The sequence below is a fragment of the Cnephaeus nilssonii genome (genome assembly GCF_951640355.1).
Source record: "Cnephaeus nilssonii genome assembly, chromosome: 10".
Taxonomy (NCBI): domain Eukaryota; kingdom Metazoa; phylum Chordata; class Mammalia; order Chiroptera; family Vespertilionidae; genus Cnephaeus; species Cnephaeus nilssonii.
In genome coordinates, this window is record NC_137081.1 from 21,537,205 (window position 1) to 21,561,500 (window position 24,296).

The window sequence follows — 24,296 nt, forward strand, 5'->3', positions numbered from 1 at the left end:
TCCGCACTTGAGAGGGTTGCTCTCCTTTCCCATCCTGAATCCTGGGCCCCCAGGCTCAGGAGTTGGGAATGGAGACTGGCTGCTGGGAGAGGGTGGCAGAGTCCAAAGGCACTGGTTTATGGCAGCTCATAAATACTCCAGGTGGAGCCTGAAGAGGGGTGGGGGGACAAGAAGAACATTTGTGCCCCCTCTGAGCGAGTGTCATGCCAAGTATGAGAGACCTCTAGTGTGTCAGGGTCCCTTCTGTCCTGGAGGGACCCTGAGAGTGAACCCCTGGCCCTGCATCCCTGGCTCTGAGGCTCCCTAGCCCCATGAGCCATTCCCCCAGGGGAGGAGGGAGGATTGCGGAGCCTCCTTCCCGCTTGGTGCTATCCACCCACAGTGCGGGCCTGGGCCCTGGGCAGAAATGCACCCCATCCCTGGCAGAATGAGGGAGCCCAGGGTGAGGGACGTGGGGTCTGGTTGTCCAGCTGTCCTTAGGCTCCTGGCTCCCAGGGACCTGCTGGGCACCTGCCTCCCCACCCCCTCACCCATTCTCTCTCTCAAGGGCCCTATCTTTCCTTATATGGAGAGGGCAGTTCCTAGAGGAGGGGGGTGGGGACAAAGGTCGCTCTCCGGCAGCCAGCTTGCCACAACTCCCTGAGACCTCCCAGGTGGCAGCTGCCTTCTCCAGCCAGGTAAGGCAACCCTGCCGGGGACACGCGGGACCATCGGTGGTGGGAGAGGGCAGGGAGGGGACAGGGTCCCTCGCTTCTCTCTGGCAACGTGGGGCCTCCTGAAGGGGAGGCTGGGCGCCCTGGAGTCTGGGAAGAGCCGTGAGCCTGTGGCTCCCTTGGCTTCCAAGTAAAGACTTATGCAGGCTCCACCCTGGACCCTGCCTGCCGCTAGCCCACGCCTCACTCCAGGTGTCAACCATCCCCATTGCCCAGACCTGAGGAGAATCCAGAGGTGCGGGACTTTGGGACTTAAAATTCTGACAGTCTTGAGCTAGCCAGGACTCACTGCCCTCCCTCCTCCTCTCTCTCACCTCTTAACCCATTTCTCTTCCATCTGAAGTGGTTCTTTCTCTGTGTCACCATTCCCCTGATACTCCTGGGATCTCGGGACTCGGGACTCTTGTCTCTTGGGTCCTAGGGTGTGATCAACAGCCATCAGGGATTGAATGGGCAAAGCAGAGGCAGGGGACTGGTGCTTGGCCCTGGTCCACGACCTGCCCCATCTCCCGTCCATCAGGGCCCGTTGTCCCCTGGCCTCACCAGCCACTATGGCCCCCGTCAGCTGAAATGGGAGCAAAGGCAAGAGACAGTCCAGACTAGGGTGTTGGGACATACTGACCACCCCTTCCCAGGAAGCCTGCTCAGGCATCCTCAGGTCCGGAGGGGCAGAGTCTGGAGGCTGGGGGGCTGGGGCGAGTCCATCCCTCTGTTGTTATGGGCCCGGGGAAGCAAGAAGGTGTCCTTGTTTCGGGGATAGCCACATCTCTGTCCAGCTCGGACTGCATGACTGAGGACTAAGAGCTGTGACAGCATCCCAGGCTCTCTGGGGCCCGAACTCTGAGGACAACAGGGCAGCAGAGAAGAAAGGAAAGATGGGACCTGGCCAGACAGGAAACCTAACTCCCTCCAAGGCCCCAAGAACGTCAGTCCCCTTCCATTCCACAGTTCAGTCTTTCAGCTATTTGCTGAGCACCTACTATGTGCTAGGAGCTGGGGGCTGCACAGACAAACATGTCTAGGACCTTGGCCTAAAGGACCTCAGGCTTACAAACAGGTCGTTTTGTCACCATGTGGTCGGGGGGACAAGACAGCCATCGGTCCAGATGCTTTGGGGCCCCAGACGAGGGGCCCTAAACTAGCCTGGGGATTCTGAGAAAGTCTCCTGGGAGAAATGAGACCTAAATTAAGCCCAGAAGAACATTGAAGTATTAGCCAAGTGAAGAAAGGTGGGGAGTGCTATCAGTAAAGGGGACAGCAGGAGCAAGGACAGGGAGGGGAGGGTGAGAAGCAGCATGGAGGGGGGACTCTCAAAGCCACCCTCTCTATAACCCACTTGCCCACCCCTGGCCATGAGGAGGATCCCCCTTACCTGTCCAGGCTGCTGGAGGTCCCCAATCCTGATTTCTCTCTTGGGAGCTTTTTCAAGTCCTGCTTACCTAAAGCTCCTCTCTGATGGGCAAGAAGTGCCTCCTCATGTCTACCCTCTATTCCTCTTGCTGTTCACTCCTAGAATCAGAGCATGTCCCTGGTGGGACTTCAGAGATCATCTAATTGACACCCCCAACCTAGGTGAAGAGCAGGCCCCATGTTCATACAGCTAGTGTCAAAGAATCTGCCTTGGAGAAAAGGGGATGTCGGCAAAGGTGGTGATTGAAATAAAACAAACATTCTCTTCCTTTGCACCCAAATTGGTTCTGCTGAGCCAGGAGTCCCTGTGGGTTGAGCTCATGGAGGAGACCAGGGCCAGCAGGGACATCAGGCAGGACCCAGGCACAAGCTCTGTGCCGGCTATAGGCAGGTGGCCCCGATCTGCTGGAGGGGAGCTGGGCCGGGAGACCTTGCCCCAAACTCCAGAGTGCCAGGGTGAGGGGTCACCACTCAGGACTCAGAAGAGGGAGTTTCTGAGCAGTAAAAGGCCAGGTCATTGTCCCAAGAGGTGACTCAGAGTCAAGGTGCAGAGATTAGATAGAGTCCAGGCTGTCATTTCGAGGCTGGATCTGTGGGGCACCCTGATCTTTCACTCATTACGGATCAGTTCGAGGAGCGCTCGTGGAGGGTAACTCTGTGCCAGGCTGGGTGGTAGGCTCGGTGGGGAGGGGCAGAAAACCAGGGACGAGGACAACTGGGGACCAGGTCCTCCGCCCTGGTTCATATCAGAACCACTGGGGAGTTTTGAAAGCACCCATGCCTCGCCTCTCAAGAGGCAGAAAATAAAGCACCCATGCCCGGGCCTACCCCACCTAATTAAGTCAGGATCCCTGGGAAGTGGCCTGCCCATGGGAGAGTCAGTATCATTTAAAAGCTCCCCACGTGATTCTGATGAGCAGCTGAAGTGGAGAACACAGTTACAAGTCAAAACCAAAAGTGTCATAAACGATACCATGAAAGAGCTTGGGGAGGGGAGGTTTCTCCCAGCTGAGCAGGTGGAGGGTGGTTCACAGTGGAGAGTTCACTCGGTCATTCATTCATTCATTCATTCATTCATCCATCCATCCATCCCCTCAGCCACCTACACACCCATCTATCTATCCACCCACCCACCCACCCAGCAAAGTGCTGCACTGTGCTACATGGGGAGGGCAGATTCAGTACTGAAGAAATAAACCTGACCCCACCCTTGTGGAGTCTACATCTTGTGGGCCAGGAGAACAGTGATTGAGGGGTGTTTGGGGGTAGCTGGGAAGGAACAGGAAACTGCTGCATACACGTTTTTATTGTGGTAAAACACACAACATAAGACTTACCATTTTAACCACCTCAAAGCATACAATTTGGTGGCATTCAGCACATTCACAGCATTGCACAGCCATCACCCTCTATCTAACTCCAGAGTTTTTCAACATCCCAATTGGAGACTCCATACCCAATAGCAGTGATTCCCAATTTTCCTCTCCCCACAGCCCCTGAAACCATACTATCGCTATGGATTCGCCTAGTTTGAGTGTTTCATATAAATGGAGTCATATCATACAAGCCTTTTGTGTCTGGCTTCTTTCTCTAAACATAATGTATTCAAGGTTCATCTATATTATAACATGTACAGTACTTTTTGTGCTAAATAATACTCCATTGTGGGAATATGCAACCTTTTGTTTATCCATTCACCTGCTGATGAACATTTGGGATGTTTCTACTTTGGGGCTATTGTGAATTAGACTTCTATGAACTTCATGTACAAGCACTTGTTTGAACACCTGTTTTGTCAATTCTTTTGGGTGCATACACTTTTCAGCCCTTGTTATTCTTTCCTGTCTTTAAAAAAAACCACACACACACAACTCTATGATTTTTAAAAACCAATCTTTGATGAAAAATTTCAAAAAGAAAAATTGTTGGGGCTAGAAGGGCCTTGAGCGATAGGCTAAGTAAGGAGTGGGGGCTTTATTCAGAAAGTGATAAGGAGTCAGGCGTTTGAGGAAGAGAGTGACAAGATTAGAAATGGGTCTCAGGAAAAAAAGAAAAAAAGGAATGGGTCTGGGCCCTCAGCCAATCAGGGCCCACAGTACGGAGCCAAGCCTCATCTCCCCACCACCACCACCACCTACCCCCCCCCCCCCCTCAGGTCCCTGGCCTCCTGGCACCGTTGGGAGCTCTCAGGGCTGGACTGGAAGAGCAGCACCTGAACTCCATGCGCTCCCAGCTCCTCAGTCCTTCCTCTCACTCTTCTCCCCTCTTAGGCTCATCGCCATGACCAAACTGAGCGCCCAAGTCAAAGACTCCCTCAACATCACCACCCCTGGGGTGAAAATATGGAGGATTGAGGTGAGGTGTGCCTGGGTGTGGGGTGGGGAAGAGGACTGAGGGAAGAAAAGGCTGGGGATTATGCTTACTGCCTCTGATCCTTCCCTGCTGGGTGGGAGCCCCTGGTGCCAGTCTCCAAGTGCCCCCTCCCCTATCCTTGGGCATTGGCCTCTTCCCCTGCTCCTTTACCCACTCCCCTCCTCATATCCCTTCTCCTCATCAGCTTTGTCATGCCCTCCTCCTTCTAGCTCTCTGCCTCTCCCAACTCCTGTGCTTAAGGGTAGAGGAAGCCCGGGTCCTGAGTGGTCCAGGGCAGCCCCTCTGACCTCCCTTCTCTCCCCAGGCCATGCAGATGGTGCCTGTTCCTCCCAGCACCTTTGGTAGCTTCTTTGATGGTGACTGCTATGTACTCCTTGCTGTGAGTAGGGGCGGGTGGGGGAGAGGGCTGAAGAGAGCAAAGCCCTCTGTGGGGTCAGGGAGGAAACTTGAGGCTCGGGCAGTGGCAAGAGCTGGCCTGGCTTCAGCCCCAGACCGTTCTCACCAGGTGGGCCCCTGTGCCCAGCTTAGTGGCAGCTCTGTAGGCTCAGAGCTGTAAGAGGTTCTTCCTGCCCTTGGGCCACTGAGCTCCCAGCTGAGGTGACCTTCTGTGGATTCATAGTCTCCGGGACCTTCTGAGCTAGTGGAATGTCACCCGACTTGAGTCCACATTTCCAAAATTCACAACCATCTTCATATCACCTTCTTAGTTTTGGCCACATCCTGCTACTACCTGTACTATGAATGCATTTGTATTGTTTCTCAAAACTTTTTTTTAAAAAAAAATATATATATATTTTATTCAGAGAGAGGGAGAGGGATAGAGAGATAGAAACATCGATGAGAGAAGAACATCATTGATTAGCTGCCTCCTGCACACCCCCTACTGGGGATCAAGCCCGCAACCTGGGCATGTGCCCTGACAAGCAGCCTCTTGGTTCCTGGGTCGTTGCTCAACTGCTGAGCCACACCAATCGGGCATATAACACACTTTTAAAAATTAAATACATTTATTTAAAAATATAACTCTATATCATCACCGAAGTGGAAAGCAGTGTCCCATGTCCCAAACAGAAAGTAGCTATAAAATATTTACATAGTAATTTCATATATATATTTGCTTGTATATCACTTAATCACCCATGGACCTCAGCTGGTCCATGCACAGCACTTGGGGAAATGCTGCTATAGTCCAGCTCAGTTATTTCCAAGAGGCGGTGAGCAAGGCCCAGAGGGGAAGCTGCTTGCCCCTTGTCTCAGAGGAAGAGCTGGAGCCACAACCCAGGGCTCATCTGGGGCCCAGGCTGCATGTGATGGAACCCCATGCAAAGCAGGGAGGCGGGAGAGCGCTGTGGGAGCCCAAGATCTCAGGCACATTGGACATCCCCCTCTCCCTAGATCCACAAGACGGGCAGCAACCTGTCCTACGACATCCACTACTGGATTGGCCAGGCCTCGTCCCAGGATGAGCAAGGGGCGGCTGCCATCTACACCACGCAGATGGACGACTTCCTGAAGGGCCGGGCTGTCCAGCACCGAGAGGTCCAGGGCAACGAGAGCGAGGCTTTCCGTGGCTACTTCAAGAAGGGCCTTGTGTACGGAGGGGCGCGCTGCAGGCTGGGGAGTGGGACCAGGGCAGGGGAGGCACACCTGAGGCTGGGGGACAGAGCTGGAGCTGGGAAGGGAGCCTGAGGCTGTGGGGGAGCCCATGAGGGTGATTTGTTTTGTCCACTCCCCCACCCCCACTTCTGCTGCTGCCTTGTCCTTGGTCTTCATCCTTCCGAGTGCTGTCTTTGGCTGCCCAAATGCCGTTCTGAAATTCTGTAACTCCGTGTGCCATGAATGTTTGAAAATCAGCCTTCAGGGTATCACATCAAGTCTCCCCTCTAGCCAACCAACTGGCAAATGACTGCTCCTTTCTCTAAAGCAGGCCTTTTACACTAAAAGCTCACATTCCAGTCTCTGGACTTTTCCCATAGAAACACATGGTCAGGAACCAAGTTGTTACTGGTCTGTAGTTACAGGCCAGGAGCTCTCCAGTTAGCCACAGTCCCCACCCCTCCCTTTTGTCTTGCTGCTCCCCTTCTTCTCACACTTACAGCAGCATTCACTCATTTGGGCATTTGAGCTGGCACTTCTTTTTAAAAAATATATATTTCTATTGATTTCAGGGAGAGGGAGATAGAAACATTAATGATGAGAGAGAATCATTGATTGGCTGCTGCCTGCACGCCCCCTATTCGAGCCCACAACCTTGGCATGTGTCCTTGACTGGAATCGAACCTGGGACACTTCAGTTTGCAGGCTGATGCTCTATCTACTGAGCCAAACCAGCTAGGGCTGAGCTGACACCTCTTCTGTCTTAGTCTGCTTAGGCTGCCATAGCAAAATACAAAAAATTAAAAAATAGACTGGATAGCTTAAACAACATAAATTAATTTCCTCACAGTTCTGGAGGTTGGCAAGTTCAAGATCAAGGTGCCAGCTGATTCAGTTGCTGGTGGGGGCTCTCCTGCTGGCTTGTAGCTGGCCACCTTCTCACTGTGTCTTCACCTGGTGAAGAGAACGAAACTCTCTGATGTCTCTTTTTATAAGGGCACTAACCCCAAGACGTCATCTAAACCTCCTCTAAATCTATTACCTCCCAACAGTCCCATCTCCAGTACCATCCCACTGGGGGTTTGGGCTTCAGCATATGAGGCTGGGAGGGGACACAGTTCAGTCCACGGAATCTACCCTCTTTTCCTTCTCTTCAACCCCTGCCCTCCGAGTCCTGTACTGTCCTTCCACATTGCCATGCACCTGTCTTTGAAGGACTCCCAGCAGGGGAGAGACTAAGGTGGAATGAAGCGGTCTAGGGAGCAAACTTCCAGGAGGCACTCACTGCCAGGGTCATGCAAAGGCGGGCAATGCACGGACCTTACACGTGCATGACCTTGAGAGCGAATGTCTCCTTCAAGTTTGCACCTGAGGTGCCTCATGCATTCATCCAGCCCCAGCCCTCAGATGACCCTGCTGTAGCCAAACATCCTGGCACACTTCCAGCCCACTCTCGGGGATCAGCTCACCTCTCTTCTCAGGATCCGGAAAGGGGGCGTGGCTTCCGGCTTGAATCACGTGGAGACCAACTCGAGCGAGGTCCAGCGGTTGCTGCATGTGAAGGGCAAGAGGAACGTGGTGGCCGGAGAGGTGGGCATCAACCAGAGCCTTAGGGCATGGCCTCCTGTCCCCCTCCCAGTTGGGGTGAAGGGCAGAGGCCGAAGAAGGGTGAGGGTCTGGAAGGCGATGGGGAAGAGATGACGGATGGCGGAAGGGGTCTGAGTGGGGTCTGCACCTCCCCCATGGCTCTCCAGGTGGAGATGTCCTGGAAGAGTTTCAACCGTGGGGATGTTTTCCTCCTGGACCTCGGGAAGCTTATCATCCAGTGGAACGGGCCAGAGAGTAACCACATGGAGAGACTCAGGGTAAACCTACCCATGCATCACCCCTCCCCGAAGCCCGACCCTGCCCCCACCTGCCCTGCACACCAGCACCCAGCCTCCCCCAGACTTCTGCTGCCCAGCTGCCTCCATTTCCCCAGGCCTTCTCTCCAGGGGTGGTGTTGGAAGGTGGATCTGAGTCTCCATGTGTTTGGGGACAGGTATGCATGTTGGAGTTGGCGTGTGTGCACCTGTGGCGAGTCCCCGGAGATTTAATGGGTACCTGCTGGGTGGCACATCCTGTGCCAAGCGTTTGGGATCCAGTGATGAATGAAGGGGGCAGGTCCCTGCCCTGGCTTTGGCCTCCAGCTGAGCATCCAATGGAGGATGGACATGAATGGAATAATGGAGAAGTGAAGGGTGGGGTGTACAGCTGGGAATTCTGGGAAAGCTCCTGGGAGTTGATGAGGGTGGGGAGGAGAAGGCCCTCAGGCAGGAGAGAAATGGCTGGGGTTGGGGGGCTGCCTGAGCAGTGAGAGCATGAGACGGGGGTTCAGGGAGCTTGGAGAGGAGGCGAGCTTGTCTCATAGGGGCGTGTTATGTGGTCAAAAGGCTGCGTAAGAGGGTTGGGATTTGTTCTCAGTGCCAGGGAGGCTGTTGAAGGCCACCTGACTTCTGAGTGACAAAGGGGATGAAGGGGCTAAGGGGCCCAGGGAGCCCTCTGTCCATCAGGTGAGGAGTGGGGCAGGTGTCCTGGCTCCTTGGCCTGGGAAGGTGGAATCCACTAGACTTGTGTGTTGCATGGGGGTGAAGTGAGAGGGAGAATTCACACTGTGCTTGAGCAATTACCAGTATAGGGCTGGACCGAGTCCCATTTCCTGAGATGGGAAAGATCAGGGAGCAACAGATTTGGGAAGAAAATCCAGAGTTCAGTTTGGACATCTTACTATGGGACTCTTATGGAAGTTGGGTAAATAAGGTGAGAGCAGAGAGCTGAGCTGGAGACAGAAATGTGGGATGAGTGAGATCGCCTTGGAGGGAGGGAGAGTGGCCTGGGGCTCAATGCCTGTAACTGAACAGTAGATGTTGGGCTGAGGAGGGTGAGCCAGGGTGTGTGTGTGTGTGTGTGTGTGTGTGTGTGTGAACATGTGGACTGTTCACCCTAGTGTGTGTGTGTCTATGTGTGAGGACAGGAGAAACTGTGCTGTCTGGGTGTGTGGGTTTGTGCATATGTGTGTGTGCACACGTGAAGCTGTGTGTGTATATGACTCTGTGTGTGTGCACATGTGTTTGAGCATGCTATGGGGCAAAGAGACTGAGTACTGTGATCTTCAGAGCTCAGCTCTTGTCCAAAATTGTGAAGTAAAATCACAAATTTCAAACAATGTGAAAAGTGAAGGCGAACAATGTCCACCTGAAACACCCTTCTCCCAGCGGGTTCTTACCTGGTTTCCCCTCCAAGGAGAAAAGTTGGGGGTGCCTCACCCCTCGGGGCTGCTGCAGGGTGGGCTGAGGCTTGGTCCTGTCCCTGCCAGCTTCCGTGGGTCACCGGGCTTCTCTGCAGGGCATGACCTTGGCCAAGGAGATCCGGGACCAGGAGAGGGGTGGGCGGACCTACGTGGCCGTGGTGGACGGGGAGAACGAGAAGGCCTCCCCGCAGCTGATGGAGGTCATGAACCACGTGCTGGGCAAGCGCAGGGAGCTGAAGGCGGCAGTGCCTGACACAGTGGTGGAGCCTGCGCTCAAGGCCGCCCTCAAGTTGTACCAGTGAGTGCCCCGCTGGGCTCCTCCCGGATGGTGGGGGACTTCCTGGGGGGGGGGGCAGAGTGCCGGCTGAGGGGGTGAGCCCCCCTGGTTTATGCCGTACCGTTGTCCCGCAGCGTGTCCGACACGGAGGGAAAGCTGGTGGTCAGAGAAGTCGCCACGCGGCCACTCACGCAAGACCTGCTCAATCACGAGGTGAGAGGGCTGGACACCACCCCACCCCCCGCCCTGGCTCCCAAGCTTCCTCAAGCCAAGCAGTGTGGGGGGTGGGGTAGGTTGGGGGGCAGGGGGTTGGGGTAGGGGAGCCCAGGAGGGTGTGGGAGGGAGACTTTCTGTGCCATTAGTCCCCCAGCCCAGCACTGCGCACCATCAGGCCCTCATTCTGGGTCTCTGTCTCCCACCTTTAGGACTGTTACATCCTGGACCAGGGCGGCCTGAAGATCTACGTGTGGAAGGGGAAGAAGGCCAATGCCCAGGAGAGGAAAGGAGCCATGAGCCAGGCCCTGGTGGGCACGGGGTCGGGAAGAGAATTGCAAGGAGAGGGAAGAGGGTCAGACTGGAGCGTAGAGGCCAGGGGAGGCTCCGGGCCTGACCCCACTGGGGTCTGAGGGTCTGCTCTAGAGTCATCTTGAGGGTTCTCTGCACCCCAGGGAGCTGGGCACCAGGCAACATGGGGGTCTCCTGAGGATGTGGGCTCCTACCTCAAGCTGAGTTCAGAAAAGGGAGGAAGAAAAATGGAGGCCGCCCTTCCCACAGAGAAGATGGGGTCAGCATGGGGCAGGGCCAAGTCAGAGTTTGGGGTCATTGTTGGGCTGGAGTCAGTCACCCTGACTGACTTGGGGTCAGCGTAGGGTTGAGGATTGGGTTCAGGTTGACAATGGGGCTGACGGCCGGGGTTAAAATTGAGGTGGGGTCAAATTTGGTGTCAGAGTTGGCCTTGGGGTAGGGGTCAGAGGTAGGTTTGGGATGATGTCAAGTTTAGGGTCTGGTTTGGGCCTGAAGTTGGGGCCAGAGCAGGGTCAGCATTGGGACTAGGATTGGGTTCCGGTTTGGGCTTGGGACCGGGGGTAAGAACCAGGCTTTGGCTTGTACCAGGGGTTGGGGTTAGGAGTGGGACACAGCCCCAGCCTCCCCATCTCTCCCCAGAACTTCATCAAAGCCAAGCAGTACCCCCCGAGCACGCAGGTGGAGGTGCAGAATGATGGGGCCGAGTCCGCCGTCTTCCAGCAGCTCTTCCAGAAGTGGACAGTGCCCAGCCGGACCTCAGGCCTGGGCAAAACCCACACCGTGGGCTCCGTGGGTGAGGGCCGGGCAAGGCAGGGTGGCTGGGAGCCGGGAGTGGGGCCAGGGGAGCACTCAGGTCTGCCTCCTGCGCTCCTTCCGGGCGACCCCTCCTCTGTGTGCACTTTTACCCTGGTCTGTGCTCCCCAGCTGGTGTGGGGACATGAGGGCATATGGATACACTCAGGAGTTGTCACAAACGGGAGCTGAGAATGACCTGCCTCTCATTTGGAATGGGCTTGGGTCTCCCTGGAAACCAAGTAGCTCAGTCTCTCACCAGATAATATTGGCTGAGGGCAAGCTCAGTGCCAGGCACCTGGGCGAGGATAAAAGGGTAATCCCTCTCCTGGCTCCCCTGGGGTGCCCTGGTGAAGCATGAATCTTAGGGACAAGGAGACACAGTTCTGTATTATAACTCTGCCATGTGTAACCTTGGGTAAGCTACTGAATCTCTCTGGTCTCGGTTTCATCATCTCTAAAATGGGTCTAGGGATTATAGCCAGCCCTCAGGGCTGTTGTGAGGACCCGGGGGACCTCATCTGTGATTCCCTTCACTCCAGCCAAGGTGGAGCAGGTGAAGTTCGATGCCACGTCCATGCATGTCCAGCCTCAGGTGGCTGCCCAGCAGAGGATGGTAGATGACGGGAGTGGGGAGGTGCAGGTATGATGAGAGGAGGGGGGCCTTGCCTGGGGGAGAGGGTTGGTGGAGCCTGTCCCAGACCTCACACTCGCCTGGTACTGGCCCCAGGTGTGGCGCATTGAGAACCTCGAGCTGGTGCCTGTGGAGTCCAAGTGGCTGGGCCACTTCTATGGGGGCGACTGCTACCTGCTGCTCTACACCTACCTCATCGGAGAGAAGCCGCACTACCTGCTCTACATCTGGCAGGTCAGGCCCCGCCCACTCTTCCAGAACACGGCCAGCTCAGCTCCTACCCCACTATACCCTGGCCAAGTGGCCATCCCCTTCGTGTTGAATACTCCTGGTGACAGGGAGCTCACCTCTTTTCCATCTTGGGACTGCTTTGGCTGTGAGATCCCCTGATACTGAGAACCCCCATTCACAACAACCCTTTTCTCATTTTGTTTTTTTTCCCTTTTGAGTCTCCCTTCTGGTTTTCATGACCTCTTGCATTTTCCCTTCACCTGCTTTGTGGGTTTCTGTGTCCAGATGTGAGGGAGCAGGGAGATGCTGGGGGTGAGTGACTTGGTAGCCATGGTGTTTCCCAGAGAAAGGTACAGCGAGGAGGAGAGGAAGTTTGGGGTTAAGGCTGGGGTTTCAGGTGGGTCAGGCTGGGCTGGGGCTGGGAAAGGGTTGGGTATGGGGCTGGGATCAGAACTGAAATCAGGGGCAGGTTGGGTTGGCTGTGACAAGGCGAGGTTAGATGGGGAAGACAGTTGGGTCTGGGGCCAGAATTGGTGATGGAGTTGTCGCTGAGGCCAGGAGTGGGGTCAGATTCAGGACTTGACCTCATCCCACCCCTTCCCTTCTGCTCATCCCAGGGCAGACAGGCCAGCCAGGATGAAATCACAGCCTCGGCCTATCAAGCCGTCATGCTGGATCAGAAGTACAACAACGAACCGGTCCAGATCCGAGTCCCGATGGGCAAGGAGCCACCTCATCTCATGTCCATCTTCAAGGGACAAATGGTGGTCTACCAGGTGTGGCTGTTGGACTGCGGCAGGGTGGGCGTCCAGGAGACGGGGGCGGGCTGTGGGTGAGGCCTCTTCTCCACAGGAGAGGACGGTTGAGGCTCCATCACTGATGTAGAAACACCACTCAGTGCTTTAAAAATCCATGTGATGAGCACGTAGTATGTGCAAGCACTGTTTCTCTCTACACCTCAGTTCTTCAGGTCCTTTATATGAAAAAGGAAGTTATTCTGGCTAGATTTACCTAAACCACGGACTTGTTCAAATGCATTGGTGCCTCCCAACATAATGAAACAGACAGCTTTGCATTCATTTAAGCAACAATCTGTTTACCGAGAACCTCCTAAGTACATGGCCCTCTGCAAAGCGCCAAGCGGGGAGAATGCTTGCTCATTCTATTTACCATCTTGTTGGGAGAGCAGTGAGCTCACAGCCTGTGGCACCATGTGGTTGAATGCCGGGAACTCACGTTGAATTCAAAGGGGAACGTGAATACAGTAATCTGGGGATAGGCATGGAGTTCCTAGTGAAAGGGGGTTTGAAAAAAGTCTTGACATTGGGGTCAGCTGAAGAGCTCAGCAGAGGTGTGACGAGGGCATGCAGGGCAGGGGCCACAGCAAAGAAGGAGGCCTGGAGGAAGGGATCTGTGGGGAACAGTGAGGAGCCTGGCCAAGGTAAACTGGAAGGTTTGGAGAGAGCAGAGTGAAGGCAGTTTGCACCCTCATCATGTGGGGCCTTCAAAGGCCCCTCTGAAGGGCTGGCTTCTAGTCTATAAGCAGTGGGAGCCTTTGCAGGTTTTTGAGCAGGAATGTGCCGTGACCAAATGTTTCAGAAAGATTAATTTGATGTATCAGGGGACCCGGAGGGGCAGGCAGGCCCTACCCCAACATCTCTTCCTCCCTGGTTTTCTGTGTCCCTCTAATGCCCCCTCGTCGTTACTCAGTTACTTCTGCTTTCTCCTCACACCCTACAGGGAGGCACCTCCCGGGCTAAGAACCCGGAGCCCGAGCCCGCCACGCGGCTCTTTCAGGTCCGAGGAACCAGCGGCAATAACACTAAGGCTTTTGAGGTCCCAGCCCGGGCCACCTCCCTCAACTCCAATGATGTCTTCATCCTCAAGACCCAGTCCTGCTGCTACCTGTGGTGTGGGAAGGTGTGTGCAGGCCCCCAGCCTCAGAGCACACCTGGCACAGGGTGGGAGCCTCTGGCTGAACAGGCCCAGCTGCCTCGAGCCCTGTCCCCTCCTCCGCAGCTCTGGGTCTGGGCATGCTCAGATTCTCGGCCTCTGTCTGAGTCAGTCTCCCATTGTGTGCCTCTGGCCACCCCTGTCTATCCCAGTATTGGTCTGTCTTTATGTCTTAGGCTCTCTCTCACTATCCCTGTGCCTGTCACTCCTTCTCCAACTACCTCTGTAATGAGGACTCTCAGCCTCGTATAGTCCTTCTCCTGCCTTGTAAGGTGAGTGAAGCTTCTAATCTGTTGCCTCCCCTGTCATTCTTTGGAGTGTCGAGGACAGAGAGTGGGAGAACTGTCCCTGCATCGGCCATGTGCTCGGGGTCCTGATCCAAGAGAGCCCTCGCAGTTCCGGCGCTCAGTGAATGTGGTGGAAGGGTGGGGGTCAGCATGGCACCAGAGATGGTCTCCCCAGCACATCCAGCCTCCCTTTCCCCAGGGCTGCAGCGGAGACGAGCGGGAGATGGCCAAGATGGTTGCTGACACCATCTCCCGGACAGAGAAGCAAGTGGTGGTGGAAGGGCAGGAGCCGGCCAACTTCTGGGTGGCCCTGGGTGGGAAGGCGCCCTATGCCAACACCCAGAGGTGAGTAACTATGGGGTCCCTCTGCCTCCAGCAGGCATGGATTGAGGACCCCGTGTGCCAGGCCCCCAGGGCCACAAGATGAGTCAGGAGCGGCAACGCTCTCAGAACCTCTTAGACACAGGGGCTATAGCTGTGCTCGCACCATGGACTGCCTGGGGCCTGGTGGGGTGTTTCCCTGGTAAGGAGAGGTCTCAGCCAGAGGAGGCAGCTCAAAGGGCTATAGGTTTGCTCTTTGGGAAGAAGATGTCAGAGCCCACCCAGTTCCTGCCCTTGGGGTTGACACGGGAGGGACCCGAATGCTGAGGAGTACCAGCTGTAAACCCTCTTTCAAATGGTTTTTCTGAAGAAGATCCATGACCCCCAGTTCAAAAGCAAAAGGTCATTTACTGGAGTAGCAGCAGGAGGGATAGAAGGAAGGTATCAGAAAGAACTTCCTAACCGGACTAGAGAAGAGCCACTGGAATGCATGTCCTGGAAAATCAGTGGGAATTTCTCCCGTGGAGCCGTCTCGGACTTGTGGGAAGAGGGGGGACCTTTTGTGTGACCAGAGGAGGGAGCATTTTCCTAGGAGGTTGGCTTTCCCTGTCCGAGTCCCTCCGTCAGAGTTCTGTGTCCTTGATTCTCCTTTCCCACGCCTTCCTCCTGCCAACACAATCTCTCTCCATCCGGCAGACTGCAGGAGGAAAACATGGTCTTCACCCCCCGGCTCTTTGAATGTTCCAACCAGACTGGGTGCTTTCTGGCTACAGAAATCCCCGACTTCACTCAGGATGACTTGGAAGAGGACGATGTGTTTCTGCTCGATGTCTGGGACCAGGTAGGACTGAGGCCCGGCCAAGAAACAGTGGCTTTAGGTATAGGGAAGATCTGACGTTTCCTTGGCTCTCATATATGTTCTTCCTGGGAGCAGTGTTAGGAACAGAGCAGCCTAAGAAAGAAGAAGGCGGCCTGCAGGGGCTGCTGTGTGGGATGTCTTTTCCCAAATCCAACTTATTTCACGTGGCAGAGCAATGTTTTTGAGGGGCTTAGGCTCTGAAGTCACGTATTTGCAGAATATCCAAGTAGAGAGCATCTGTCCAACCTCCTCATTGCCCAGATGCAAAGTCAAGGGCCAGATGTGCCTGTTCGAGGTCAGGCTCCTCTGTTGGACAGCTGAACCTGGGTGAACCGAGGCAGAGCCTGTGGCCGGGAGGACAGGGCAGACTGACAGAGTTCGGGTTCTCACAGGTCTTCTTCTGGATCGGGAAGCATGCCAATGAGGACGAGAAGAAAGCCGCTGCCACCACAGTGCAGGAATACCTCAAGACCCACCCCAGTGGCCGGGACCCTGATACCCCCATCATCGTGGTGAAGCAGGGACACGAGCCCCCGACCTTCACGGGCTGGTTCCTGGCATGGGATCCCTTCAAATGGAGTGTGAGTGGCCCAGCCCACCCCGGTCCTACCAGCCCAGCACATCCTTCTCCAGGTGGCTCCTCAGGGTGCATCCTGAGAGCAGGGTGGTAGATGACATGTGATATATTCATGAAGAGTTTAGAATGAAAAGTAAGGCTGCAGTGAGGTTATGAAGCCCCCTGGTGAGGGTGAGGGCAAGGGTGAAGGAAGGAAACTCAGGCTGATGACAGTCCATTGCTTGCTTATACATTAGTTTTAGTTCAAAGCTGTTACACATTATTGGTGAGAGCTGTACTGGCTACTTAAATTAACTCAAATGAAACAAAATTAAAGATTCAACTTCTCACTGGCCACACTTTAAGTGCTCAATAGCCACATGTGGCTTGGTGGCTACGACATTGGACAGCACAGGAAGAGAACATTTCCATCGTCACAGGAAGTTCTATGGGACAGCGCTGGTGGGTCCTCATGCCGGGTGAAAGGAAATGTCAGTTCTAAAGTTCAGGCAGATGTCCTCGTGGCACTAAATTCCAAGCAAAATGGGTCACACACGTGGTCCTTCCTGAGAGGCAGTGACTCAGACTTCCCCCGGATTTTCCTAAACTGGCCCCAGAGAGAAGCAGAAGGCAGGTCCTCAGATGGAACCCCAGCAAAGGTTTCTGCAGGAAGGAGGAAGGCAATTAGAATGATGGCTGGCCTGGTGGCTTTGGGTGTGCTAAATTGGCACAGCAGATGATCTTTGATTAACTTCCTCAAATACATTTTAAAAAATTCAGTGGGCTGAGTTTAGTTTTGAGGATGGAGTCAAACAAATCTCATTGCAAATTCAGGTGCCAGAACTTCTTCAATTCACATCTTCAGTGTCCCAAGTCAACAACTCTGGCTATCTTTCCTCGCCTCAAGTCTGTGCTGGCTTCGCTCTCAGACTTCATTCATTCATGCATTCATCATAACGGAAGCTCCTGTGTCATGGTTGATGCAGGTCTTGGGGATATGGAGATGGGGCTCATGGAGCCTTGGTCTCTTCTATTCTCTTTACTCCTTTGTGGCACGGTTCCCTCCAGGCTCTCAGAAGAGCCTCCCAGTTTTCCAGGACCCCCGAGTCCTTCAGCACCTACAGTATAGGCAGAGTTCTTAAGGCTTTGAAGGGCTGCTTGCATGGGCCTCTGAGGGCAGGGTAAGATCATCATACACCTCCATCTCCAAATTGGGCCTTTTCTGACCTTCATTGCCAATCATCATCCCACCTCCTTTTTCAGGGACCCTCCTCCAGCCCCAGCCTAGCTCCCTCTTCCCTTTCTCAGCCCCAGGCTGTAGGCCAGCCTTCTTTCAACTCTTGAAGGAAAATGGTCTACTGTCTCCTCTGCTGAGAGCCAGGCCTAATTTGTTACTTGTTTTATATGCAGAACGCCAAATCCTACGAGGACCTGAAGGCGGAGCTTGGCAACTCTGGGGACTGGGGCTGGATCACATCTGTGAGTATGGGGCAGGTGGCTGGGCCCTGCAGTGGGCATCTGATCGTGATCAAACCTGTGGGGGCTAAGAAAGCTCCAGAGAAGACGCCAGTGTCCTGTGTTTGCCTTCCCACCGTTTCCTCCCACGCCTCATGGAAGTTCTTCCTGCTGTTTCACTTCATTGTCTCTAGCTGTTTTGTCTTCTCCATTCCCTAGTGAAATGATTCTCACATTTTGTCATGCACAAGAGGCTGGGTGATGGGGAACTGGGGGTAAGGGAAGCATATTAAGCTACAGATTCGAAGGTCTCACTCCCAAAGATTGTGGTTTATGAAATTGTGTTGAGACCCAGGAATACGTGTGTTTTTCAATAGGGTCCAGGGAATGTGATGCAGTTAGCCCATAGATGACACTTGGAGAAATGATTTCTCTACTATTGTCACCCTTGGGATCCCCTCTACAGGTAGAATAATGCAACTCCTTCTATCTTTCAGCTAGTTACAGAAATGTATGTAGCCTGGAGGTCTGGGACATGGAAAGGCGAAAGCAAAACCTTTCCTTTAGGAAGTTCACAGGCTTGCAGATAAAACAAAGCCGATGAGACTGGCAGAAATGTGTCCAGAACAAGGGAGTGATTTCCCAAGCTCACCAGTATAATCAGCAGATAACATTTATGGCTCCTCAGCCCCACCACAGGCTGAGAAACTGGTGGCGTTCATTAATCCTTCTTACTAGATTGATGGTACAGGCAGGAAAGTATGGATAGGTCAAGGCTATGTGACTTTACAGATGACAAGTTCACAACAGATAAGAGAGAGGGTCATAAATGTCTAAGGTAGACCTCGGACATCTGGGGGAAGCCATGGAGACATTCATATGTCATAGAATGAAAGAGTCATTTTTAACCACTGGCTTTGGTTGGATACACACCACCAAGCTTTGGCTGACAAGTGTGTATATGTGTATGTGTATGTGGGTGGGCCGGTGGAAGTGGGTTCATGGAAGGCATCTTGGAGGAGGTGCCCTAGGATCGATGTTGACTTCAGAAAGGCAGCTTGGGAGATAGCCGCAAACCAGCTGAAGTAACAGTGTTTCCTTTTCTCCTCTAGGAGATCACAAACCCTAAACCCGACGTGTTCAATGCTAACAGCAACCTCAATTCTGGGCCTCTACCTGTCTTTCCGCTGGAGCAGCTGGTGAACAAGCCAGTGGAGGAGCTCCCTAAGGGTGTGGACCCCTGCAGGAAGGAGGTGGGTCAGACTTGAGGAGGAGGAAGAGCTGAGGCCTGTCCGTTCGTTGGACACTAATTAACCCCCAGATTGTACCCTGCAGATGACCAGATGCTGGGGACGACCTGGTGAACAAAACACACCTGGTCTCTGCCCTCATGTGAAGTTACATCTCAGTGTGGGGAGAGGAAGGAGCCTGATCACACTATTATTTAATTTCAGTGAAGATAAGTGCCATGAAGAGTATTATAAAAGGAACCTGGGTTAGTCAGAGAAGACTTCCTTCTGAAAGGTGAACAGGAATTATCTAGGCAGAATGGGTTATTCCTGCAGAAGGGAACAGCATGCACGAAGCCCAGAGGCAGGGAATAAGCACAGGGTGGAGCAAAATGCCGGAGTGGTGACAGTGTGAGCAGAGTGGTGACAGTGTGAGCAGAGTGGTGACAGTGTGAGCAGAGTGGTGACAGTGTGAGCAGTGGTGACAGTGTGAGCAGAGTGGTGACAGTGTGAGCAGTGGTGACAGTGTGAGCAGCTAGTTACAGAAATGTATGTAGCCTGGAGGTCTGGGACATGGAAAGGCGAAAGCAAAACCTTTCCTTTAGGAAGTTCACAGGCTTGCAGATAAAACAAAGCCAATGAGACTGGCAGAAATGTGTCCAGAACAAGGGGGTGATTTCCCAAGCTCACCAGTATAATCAGCAGATAACATTTATGGCTCCTCAGCCCCACCACAGGCTGAGAAACTGGTGGCGTTCATTAACCCTTCTTACTAGATTGATGGTACAGGCAGGAAAGTATGGATAGGTCAAGGCTATGTGACTTTACAGATGAACAAAACACACACCTGGTCTCTGCCCTCATGTGAAGTTACATGAGGGCAGGGTGGGGCAACTGGCCGGAGGGTCAGGGGTTGAACTGAGCAGTGCCTTTTGTGCCATGTTAGCGACGGTGGTGTCATCCTAAAAGTGGAAGGGAGCTGCCCGGGTGTCATGGCTCAGTAGTTAAGCATTGACCTATGAACCAAGAGGTCAGTTAGATTCCCGGTCAGGACACATGCCCAGGTTGTGGGCTTGATCCCCAGTGTGCGGGGTGCAGGAGGCAGCTGATCAATGATTCCCTCAGCGTTGATGTTTCTCTCTCTCTCTCTCTCCCTTCCTCTCTGAAATCAATAAAAATATATATTTTTTAAAAAAGTGGAAGGTAGACATCATGGTTGAAGCAAGCAGATGGCAGTCAGGTTTTTACTTTTAAAAGACCGCTGTGGCAGCTTAGTGAAGAATGCATTGGAAAGTGGCAACAGCAGCAGCCGGAAGTTAGGCTGCGAGGCAGATGGTAGCTTAGCATAATAGGTGGCGGTGGGGAAGGTGATGGGAAGGAGAAGATTTGGAGAAATTATAGGAGATAAAATTAATGACACTTGGTAAGTTCTGGATAAAGGCTGTGTGAGAGAGAGGGGGAATTGTGTTATTCTCTGAGATAAAGAATAAAAACAAAAAAACCCTGAGTCAGACTGAGCTTAGAGGGTGATCATGAGTTCAGTGAAGCTTTGTGGTTTGAGACACCTGGGAGACATCCGGTTTGAAATACGTGTCGGTGGGCAGGCAATTCAGAGGCACGCCGGGGCAGACCCAGCTGGTAGCTGCAACTGCAGCTGCATGGATCCCCTGGGGGAAGAGTTTGGCAAGAACTCGTTAAAAACACATTTCTAATATTCATTCCCACTTCATGAAGATCCAAAATAGATTTCAAATCTAGCTTGATGGGGTGCTGAGAGGAAAAAAATTTATTCTGTGTGTAGCAAACCATAAAGAAGTCTTACAAATGAATTAGGACATCCACTGAAGAGAGATACCTGATTTCTCCAAGAATATCCAAGTCTGTTAGAAGTTTGGGCCCGATATATATGGAAGTGTATTGTTTCCAGAGCATTTACATCCTGCCCTTCACCTTGGAGACCACTTTCATGCATTCTCTCCCAGATAAGCCCATCTGTGTCTTCACTATAATACTGGGGTGATACAAATATATTATTCGTAATTATAGTATTATAATTATTATTTGCCCAGCCTCTAGTGCATAAAAAGTGCTCTATAAATGTAAGATGTGATCATCATTGCTCTTCTACTCCTGAAAAAACTCAGGTCCAGAGCAGGGAAGTGACTTGCCTAATGTGATATAACTACTTAGTAGCAAAGACAGACCAAGAACCAGGTCTTCTGAGTCCCACTGTTACCATCATATCAGGTGGCATAAACAAAGGATTTCTAAAGGGAAGGGCAGCCCGTGTTACTGAACCAAGTGATTGACAGGAGGCTAAATGGATTGCTAATTTTGAATGAAGCACATGGAACCAACACAACCCTAACGGAGTAGAAGCCGTCTAAGAAGTCTTTGAGCCTTTTAAAGAAATCAGTTGTCTATTGCTGATTTTTATCATGGGAGTAGCACATTCTTGTGGGAGAGCTGTGGGTGCAATGCCAAGTGGGGAGGGTGGGAGAGGTCTTCAGACCTCTGGCTGCTCCAAATTCAGAAGTGGAGCCAGTGACAGTGAACAGTGGGATGATGGGTCTGACTGCAGGCAGTAGTAAGAGTGTAATCTAAGTGTTTGAACACCAGTGAGTAAGCCATAGAGAGGCGGATGTGGGCATGGGTGAGGCCGGCAATCAGCTGGCAGGATAGCAGGGTCCAAGAACAGGACCAATGGAAAGATACAAGTCCACTGGGATGGGCAGTCTCTGCTATCTAGCCCGAAGGTCAAAGTCCAGAAGTCTCCACCAAGCTGCATAGCCAGCCTGGGTGGGCCAGAGAGGGCACCTGAAGCCACTCACAGGCCGAGGACACTGCAGACAGCTGTGAGGGATCTGGCGGGGAGGGGAAGCTACAAACAGACTTGGGGTAGGCAGCTCTTCCCTATTCACTGATGCCCAAACCACTCATATTTACTCTCTTCTTCCAAAACAAGGCACGTCACTGCCCTGCCTGTGGGGGTGGGGGTGGGGAGTGCTCCAGGAGCCTGGTGGCTGGAGGCAAATCTAATGACAGGTTAGAGAACTGGGGCATCAGAACCACCTGAACTTGAAATCAAGCTGCAGGTGTTTACAAGCTGTTCAGACCAGGGCTCTCTGCGGGAGTCAGCAAAGTGTTCCCCAACCAACTCCCCGTAATGGAAAAGAAACCCACTGCTTTCACTCCACCCTGTTTCCTCCTGGTGCCTGAGGCAGCAAGCAGAGATGAAGGCTGGAGGGTGCTGTTCTATTGCAGCTTTAATCTGGGGTTCTTACTTGAATGTGCCTTGAGGGTATTTAGCTGGCCTTAAACAGTATCACCATCATACCAGCCGGGAGCAAAGATCATGTCAGGCAATCCCCTCATCTTATGGCTGAAGATACCCAAGGCCTAGAAAGGTGAATCCTAGCTGGAGGGTCACAGTTTGATAAGGAGGTAGATGAATAAGAGACCTCATTTCCAATGCCCTTTCATATGTAATATTATTCTCATCTCCATAAAAGCATTAAAAAGAAGTGAAAACTGGCCTTTAAGAAATTTTTCCCATTAAGAAAATGTTTTTGAGAGGTAGAAACATCTATGAGAGAAACATCAATTGGCTGTCTCCAGTGTGCTCCCCACTGGGAATCGAGCCCGAAATCCGAAATCCCGGCATGTGCCCTGACAGGGATTCAAACCAGCGAACTCTTGGTTCAAGGGAAGATGCTCAATCAAATGAGCCACACCAGCCAGCGAGAAATTTCTCCCATTTTACAGAGAGGAAAACTAAGACCTGGAAAGAGAAGCAACTCTTTAACCAATATAAGTAATGTCCTGCTTATTTCAGGGCTAGTGTGAACTTGACCGTGTCAAAAGAAAAGGAGCTCAATCTATCTCATGTTTGTCAGCGTCCTTTTTATTACGCTCCCAATTCAGGGATCCAATTTCTTGAATTTACCCGCCTCCTCATCCCTTTCCCAGTCCTCCTAACATTGCGTTTTTGCTCTTCATTTGATTTCTATACCACACCTGTATGACTCACGGAAGCAAACCCTGGGAAAGAGTGTGACCTTTGCCTTCTGGTCCCTGTTCTAGGAGCACCTGTCCCTTGAGGATTTCACCAAAGCCTTGGGGATGACTCCAGTTGCCTTCTCTGCCTTGCCTCGATGGAAGCAACAAAACCTTAAGAAAGCCAATGGACTATTTTAAGAGTAGCTGCGGTTGCAACGCAGTTTTGTTTTGTTATTACTGGTACTAATCCTTTACTAATTGAGAAATTTTACTTGTACCTGTGAGCAGCAGTCTGTGGCAATGCTTCTGTTTACTAACCTATTCCTCCACAAAGATGATGCCTCCAGGAGGAGGCTGTGGTCCCAATTTCAGCTCTCAAGAAGGTGGTTGCCATATGATTTCACTCACACGTGGAAATAAAATTGAAACTCATAGACACAGACAACAGTATTTGGGTTACCAGAGAGAAAGGGGGGAGGGTGCTAAGAGGTAAAAAGAACCAAATATATGGTGATGGAAGATGATTTGACTTTGGGTGGTGGGCACACAGTGCAATATACAGATCATGTATCATAGAAATGTGCACTTGAAACCCATATAATCTTATTAACCAGTGTCACCCCAATAAACTTAATTTAAAAAAAAAATGAAGAAATGAACCCAATTTCAGATTATAAAGGTATCTGTACCTACATGCTAATTGGGATGTTTACACACAGAAAGGGCACAAAGAAATCAGCGACTCTCAATTTCCCTCCTTGCTTTAAAGAAATTGAATCAAATGTTATAATCACGGGCTCTGGAGTGAGTGCCATCACTGTTTTCTAACCATGTAAATATGTTTTTTTTCAATTACAGTTCACATTCAGTATTATACTGGTTTCAGGTGTACATCATTGTGGTTAGACATTTATATAATTTACAAAGTGTTCCCTTGATAAATAGAGTACCCACCTGGCACCAACCATAGTCATTGCCACCTTTTATTTTAATTAAAAACAACAACAAAAAAGGTGGTTGCATTATTTCTGTCCTGGGGTATTGCACCACTTTCACCACACTGTTCTAGAGCTGCCCCTTCTTAGAAGAGCACCCAACACTCCAGGGAACTTGTTCTGGAGTCCTCTGTAGGCTTTTCTTTATCAGTGGCAGGTGGGCTGAAGAATTTTTATTTTACACTTTTCCCAGAGTAACAGTTTTTCCTTTTCACATATGCCTCCCTCTGGTGATAAGTTAAAGGGGATCCCTTCTTTGAAGGAGTTCAATGGCCTAGGGCAGTGGTCGGCAAACTCATTAGTCAACAGAACCAAATATCAACAGTACAACAACTGAAATTTCTTTTGAGTCGAAAACAGACTTCTGTGCATGGGCCACGAAGTTTCAATCGCACTGTACGCGTGCGTCCGCACGTGGTATTTTGTGGAAGAGCCACACTCAAGGGGCCAAAGAGCCGCATGTGGCTCGCGAGCCGCAGTTTGCTGACCACTGGCCTAGGAGATGCCTTAGTAGGAGGTTTCACAATACTCACTAAACCAGTTCCCAGTGAGAGCAACATATCCACTGGGTTTAGGCTTGAGGCAAGTATGAACTGCAAATGCTATTTTACCCTTCTCTGGAAAAGGTGTAAAACAAACATGCTAAGGCCAATGCTGGGTTTATAAACTGTTATCCAGAACCTCTGCAAAGCTTCCCTGGCTCTTCAGATGAAAACAACAGGAATTCGGTGCATAAGCTGGTTTACCATCCCATTTTCTTTAGGGTTTAACAGTGCTGCATAGAAGTCCCAAGTCTGAAGGC

At 52.1% G+C, this 24,296-nt stretch overlaps 1 protein-coding gene across 1 annotated transcript; it reads left to right on the forward strand.

The window, feature by feature from the left end:
* Positions 1 to 644: 644 nt before the first annotated feature.
* On the forward strand, positions 645 to 24,289 carry VIL1 (villin 1). The gene is made up of 20 exons (XM_079782539.1): positions 645 to 677; positions 4,394 to 4,478; positions 4,801 to 4,875; positions 5,892 to 6,088; positions 7,574 to 7,682; positions 7,847 to 7,957; positions 9,477 to 9,679; positions 9,793 to 9,871; positions 10,084 to 10,182; positions 10,823 to 10,976; positions 11,518 to 11,618; positions 11,706 to 11,843; positions 12,458 to 12,616; positions 13,581 to 13,760; positions 14,280 to 14,425; positions 15,098 to 15,242; positions 15,653 to 15,841; positions 17,227 to 17,295; positions 18,384 to 18,524; positions 22,584 to 24,289. The coding sequence occupies exons 2-20, from the start codon at positions 4,404 to 4,406 to the stop codon at positions 22,695 to 22,697; spliced, it is 2,484 nt and encodes an 827-aa protein (XP_079638665.1). The 5' UTR covers positions 645 to 677; positions 4,394 to 4,403; the 3' UTR covers positions 22,698 to 24,289.
* Positions 24,290 to 24,296: the final 7 nt, after the last annotated feature.